This window comes from Hibiscus syriacus, unplaced genomic scaffold, assembly GCF_006381635.1.
Source record: "Hibiscus syriacus cultivar Baekdansim isolate YM2019G1 unplaced genomic scaffold, ASM638163v2 tig00112287_pilon, whole genome shotgun sequence".
In the NCBI taxonomy this organism is placed as follows: domain Eukaryota; kingdom Viridiplantae; phylum Streptophyta; class Magnoliopsida; order Malvales; family Malvaceae; genus Hibiscus; species Hibiscus syriacus.
The window spans coordinates 132,850-138,849 of record NW_024063294.1 but is presented as its reverse complement, the minus strand read 5'-3'; the positions used below and the strand labels follow the sequence as shown (position 1 = coordinate 138,849).

The 6,000-nt window shown below is 30.4% G+C and overlaps 1 protein-coding gene across 1 annotated transcript; it reads right to left on the bottom strand.

The window, feature by feature from the left end:
- Window positions 1-1,223: 1,223 nt before the first annotated feature.
- LOC120177397 (potassium transporter 8-like) lies at window positions 1,224-2,302 on the bottom strand. The gene is made up of 3 exons (XM_039183560.1): window positions 1,986-2,302; window positions 1,436-1,904; window positions 1,224-1,312 (listed from the first exon to the last, which is right to left on the bottom strand). Exons 1-3 carry the CDS (start codon window positions 2,025-2,027, stop codon window positions 1,224-1,226), a joined length of 600 nt encoding a protein of 199 aa, XP_039039491.1. The 5' UTR covers window positions 2,028-2,302.
- Window positions 2,303-6,000: the final 3,698 nt, after the last annotated feature.

The window sequence follows — 6,000 nt, the reverse complement described above, 5'->3', positions numbered from 1 at the left end:
GGCGGTGGTGGTGAACAACGTAGAAATTGAAGGTCTTGAGGCATTAATGAAAATATGAAAAGTTTGGGATTTTCTAAAGAAAATATAATTTTATTTTTTAAAAAAATTAAAGAAAATAAAAAATCAAGTCACGAATCAAATATTGATTGATTGACTGATTTTTAATGGGTTTTTTTAGCAGTCGTTTTGGCGTGGACAATTAAATTATAATGTTAGAAATATTAGACACCAAAACTAATCGGAAAAAAATTATGCACCTAAATGAAAAAGAAGTATAGTTTGAGCAATTTTTTTATTAAGACATATATATTCATGCTTGAGTTAGTTTAACTAATTAACGTTATGCATATGAAATGCCTTCGTGTTATAATAATAGGTAAATTATGTCTTTCATCATTCAACTTTGTCTATGTTTTTATTTGGTTATTTAATTTAAAAAATAATTTAATCATTAAACTTTTAAATTATTCCTATTTTGATCACTCGTGGTTAAATAAAAATGATAGAGTGGTATGGACGGTTTTATACTGATATGAACTATTTTTTCCTGACGTAAAAGCCAGTGTTGTTTATCTCATTTTTTCTTTTTGATTTCATCTTCTTCCCCAAGATGAAATTTTAAAAGTTTCATATTTCATTCTTATGCCATGTCGGTGCTGAAATTTATGTTCTATGATGTCTTCTTCGACTACTCAGATACCGACAAACTTCTCACATCATCTCCTATCACTCTATCAATTTAGATTTTTTTTTTCACAATCTCTTTAAAACTAGTGAAACTCAACCTAAAATGCATAGAAAAACGACTCGAATTTATAATCTCTATCATTCAATTAGCGTGGAGGAATCAGAATATAAAACTCATCTCCTCCTCCTTCACCTCGTTGGGATTTGAAATAAGATGCTTCAGTGTCAAAAAAAAATCAAAAGGAATATGAAAAATTATGTTTGAGAGATTTCATGGTTTTTTTTCACAGAAAATGAAGAAAATTTCAGGGCTTTTCAATATTTTAAAAATAGATGTCATATCATAACACCGTTAATTATTTATCGATATGATGACCAAAACATGAATAGTTTAAAAGTTAAATGACCAATTCAAGAATACGGACAAAATTGAGTGATGAAAAACGTAGTTTACCCTACAATTATACATATGCATATGAATAGTAATGTTCAGCAAACAATGCATTCAAAGGGGTGCAAGAGGACTTAAGAAAATACTAAAAAAAATTTGGCTTCAAATTTAGGAACTTACAACGATGTTGCTCTTTAGCCATAGAAAGCTCCAATCCAGACACTGCTGAGAAAACTGCACATACCAAAACATCTCATTCACCAGTTAACCCTCCAAAAACAACTCCGCGATCTTAATTTAAATCCCAGACTAAAATTTTCCGATTATAAATAGGAAAGAGAAGCAGATTGAATGTACCAGAAATTGCAGGTGTTAGGACACCATCTCCAATGACCATGCAAGTCCCAATCAAAGCCAAAACAAGCAAAAGCGTTTGCAGCACTTTGTGTTTCTCCAGAGTTGATTTCAGAAAGCTCTTACCATTTCCATCTCTTTTGTATTCTGATAACTCCTCATCTGCAAGCTGGCAATTCGGCAATGAACACAGCCTTGCATGTCTGCAGAGCAAAGAATACAAGGCAAAAGTCCCACCCTCTCCATTATCATCAGCTCTCAGCACAATGAAAACATATTTCAGTAATGGCATCAGTGTTAATGTCCAGAACACAAATGACAAAACCCCATAAATCTCTTCGTTTGTGTCAGAATGGTGAATATCCTCTGCAAATGCACTCTTGTACACGTACAGAGGAGAAGTGCTTAAATCTCCATACACAACGCCTAAGCTTTGATATGCCAAAGTTAACACGGTCTTCCATGATTCCTTCTGCAAAAAAACCAACAACAAATGAAGCTGAGAGTTTTGAAATGAAGATTCTTTCTTCACAAACACTGCCACATGCCTTACCTTGATTGGTCTGGTGCGGATTACACCTCCAAGATCCATCATGAAACTACCCAGTTCTTAAAACTTCATTGAAAACAGAGTATGACAAGAACCAACAAGTGAAACACACAAAAGGGTGCTTGGAAATTAAGTAGGTGAAGAACCAGGCAATGTGGACAAAGCCAAGACCAAACATCAAACACCTTATGGGCGTAAAAATATATGTTGACAGAGAGGATGGTATTTTGAGTTGCAAGAATCAAAGAATATTATGGGGGAAAGTTTGGTTTTAAAGACAGAAATGGTGAGCTTTGAAGATTAAAAACTTGGGATTTACAACTTTTTTTTAGGTTAATTGAATCATATGTCCCCAAACTATAACTTTTATTTTAAATTGATCCTTAAACTTTTGAATATCTCAATTTCATCCCTAAACTATGACTCTCATTATAAATTAGTCCGTAAATTTTTTAACATTCTAATTTCATCACTAAACTATGACACTTTTTCTAAATTGGTCCCCAAACTTTTGAATATTCCAATTATATCTCCAAATTCATCCAAATATGTAATTACTTTCAACCATAGTTTAACCTAAAAAAAAATTCAAACATATAATTGTATAACTTGGCCTAACGATTTTATTAACAAGGTATATGCGTATAGTTTGGGATGAAATTGGAATGTTCAAAAATTTTGAGAACCAATTTAAAATGAAGGTCATAGTTTGGGGATGAAATTGAAATATTCAAAAGTTTGAGGACTAATTTAGGATGATAGTCATGGTTTAGGGATGAAATTAAACATTTTAAAGTTCAGGGTCCAATTTAAAATGAAGATTATACTTTGTGGACCTGTGATACACTTAACTCTTTTTTATTTGAATAGTCAAAATTAAAATGGGACCATCAAATCGTGTGATTCATGAAAACCTAGTTTCTCCCTTCATTTCTGGTAAACCAAATTTTCATTTCTCGTAAATCAAGCTTAACTCTATTAACAAGTCCTAAAAATTATAAATTCAAATGGATTCAAGCATGATTACTTTTAATTTAGAAATTAAAAAAAAATCTTGTTTAAATATTATATAAAAATTATTTATTTTAATAAAAATAAAATTATTGAAATATTAAAATCTGATCTTTAAAGTTATTGATCAACACTAGTTCTGATAAAATTCACACTCGAAAGAAGCAGAAGACCTCTGTCCACGACATGCAAGGCTCTGAAGCAAGATGCTGGGGATCGATTGACGCAGAATGTTGCGATTGGTGGAGCTATTGCTTGGACGCCACCGTTGGAAAGCTGGTTCAAGGTTAATTCTGTTGGTTCACGTCGGGAAAGTGATGGGAAAGCTTCTTGTGGGGGTGTTATTCATGACCGTAATGGCGTGTGGTTGATGGGATTTAAAAAATTCCTTGGCATTTGTTCGGTCCTTGAGGCGGAGCTGTGGGGGGTGGTCGGACTCCACTACGCTTGGGATTTTGGCATTCGGAAAGTAATAGTTGAAACGGACAGCTTGCATGCTATTAAACTGCTTAAAGATCGTAAAAATAGCTATGAAACTTTGACTATATTAGCACATATTCATGGTCTGCTTGGTAGAAAATGGGAGGTTCGGGTTCAACATGTACTCCGACAAGGTCCTTTAAGTGCTTGTTGGAAGTTCATTGCGGTCTTTGTTTTGTTTTATTATGAGGTTGTAGACTCTTGTATAGGTTTGCCTGTGTTTTTTTTTCTTATTATCATCATGTGTACTCTTTTTCTTTAACTACATGATAATAATTTCTTATTCATAATGTATATATATATATATCTAAATAAATAATTTAAAACCATATAAATTTAAATGTTAAATTTAAAATGAGTCAACTGACTTAAATAAATATAAATGATCAACTTAAGTGATTCAAACCTAAGATGATACAAATATAAAATGACAACATAAATAATAATAAATGAAGGATAAAAAAATGTTTATACAATTTAATTTTTCTCTCAATATTTTTGTGAAGCTTTTTTTTTCTTTGATTTTTATTTAGTTGGCGACGACACCAATCTTAATATTGGTTGTTAACCGTCAGTGATTATTATTTTTCTTGTTCTTTTTCCTATTATGTCATTTTTTTTCTTAATTTTTTTTAATTTTAAATAAGAATCTTTATTCTTTGACACGCATTTCTATGCTCTTGTGGCACGTTTTTTCTCTGCTCTTATAACACGTTCCTTATGGCTTTTGGTACATTTTTTGCATACCTCTGTGATCGTGTTTGTACTCGCACAAAAATCCTCAAGACATTTGTTTTATGATTGGTTTGTATGTGGTCACGTATTGTCAAATTCACTCTTTAGTAAAAGGTTGTTTGTTGATACAATCAAAATTGTGTAGCAAAGCAGTCTGCCAAATTGTTTGGTTCGCTCAACACTCCATTATCACTTTGTAAAACGTCTCTTTTGACAAAGACAAAGATTTTTATTAAGGTTACTAAGTTCTTTTAATGTTTGATGTCATTCTAAATGGAATGTTTCGTTTTCTTTTATATCTTTGGATTTAATATTTTTGTTTTATGTACAAGTTTTTTTTGGTGATTATTGTCCCTAATTTTCTCTCTATATTTAGGTGCATTATAATTTTAATTCATTCCATTGACTTTATTGATGAAATTCACTCGTCAGTGTTAAAAAAATGTTTACATTCGTACATATATATGCAATAAAACAAAGATAAATTATATGTTTAGTATCTAAATTATCATTTTTTTCTGATCTGTTCTGGGCCCAAACTTTTTTTTTCAAAATCATACACAACGTTTAGTTTATGTTTTATTTTGATACCCTACTGTTAAAAACTTAACGGTGATGTTACGTCTCACCATAATAAAATGTTACATCATCATTGAAAAATATTAAAAAATATCATGTCAGCAATTCTATTATTTTTTAACAGTGGGTACCAAATTAAAACTTAAAACTAAACATTAGGTATGATTTTTGAAAAAATAAAGTTTAGGTACCAAAATGGAACAAAAGTAATAGTTTAGTAACTAAATGTTTAGTTTACCCATTAAAGAAACACGTTGGTCCAACGAGGTGCGCAAGCAGGTATTTGTCATTTCAATATTTTATTAGTGGGTGAGATCACTTTCCACTACCCGTTCTGTTTCTTGTAAGAACCCTACCTTTCCTTTTGTTTTCTTTAGCTTTTTCTATATTTTGATTTGAGGTTTGGATTTGTGAGGCTTAATGACGGATTTAGTCGCTTTATTATCTTAAAATTTGATATTCAATTTTTTTTTTAATTAGCAAGTCCAATTAACAACATTATTAGGTGATACATTTTTTTTATTAACTTAAGATGATTACATAATAATATTTGTTCTAAAGATTCTAAATCATTTAACAATAAAAGTTTAAACACTCTTCCAGTCTCTGGTCTCGAACCTAAAAGCTTTAGAGACAATAATCATCTCTTTAATCACTGAAGTAGTTTTGTTTGTGCAGGTGATGCTGTTAAAGTCATGTTACTGTATTTAAAAAACAATTTTAAATCTTTAGTATATAAATTTATTATCGGTTGAATATAGTTGACTAAAATTGAGAGGAATAAAAATCATACTATGCTATACATTTAAACCTATGAATGGCTCTGTCCCTGATTAATACAATATAAAAATGGAGTGATCAAATTATGCTAAACAAAATAAATTGATTGAATCTCAAACTTCAATATAATAAAGACACTCAAACGTAATTAAACCAGTTTTTATGATAACCTAGTTGGATCCCATTTACGCTGTTCTTGTATTTCATCATACATGATTCTTTTTGATGCTTTTGCAAAAGAAAATTTATTAGGATGTGACCTTAAGGAATCATATATTTTATGATTTTTTGTAATATTAAAATTTGTACCAAATTCATATATTTTTATTCTGATGGAAAAAAAATTGTCTGTAAGATATTTTAAAATTTAACGCGATAAAAAAAATAAAAACAAATTATATACAAAGAGGATATCAGAATCCATTATCTGTGA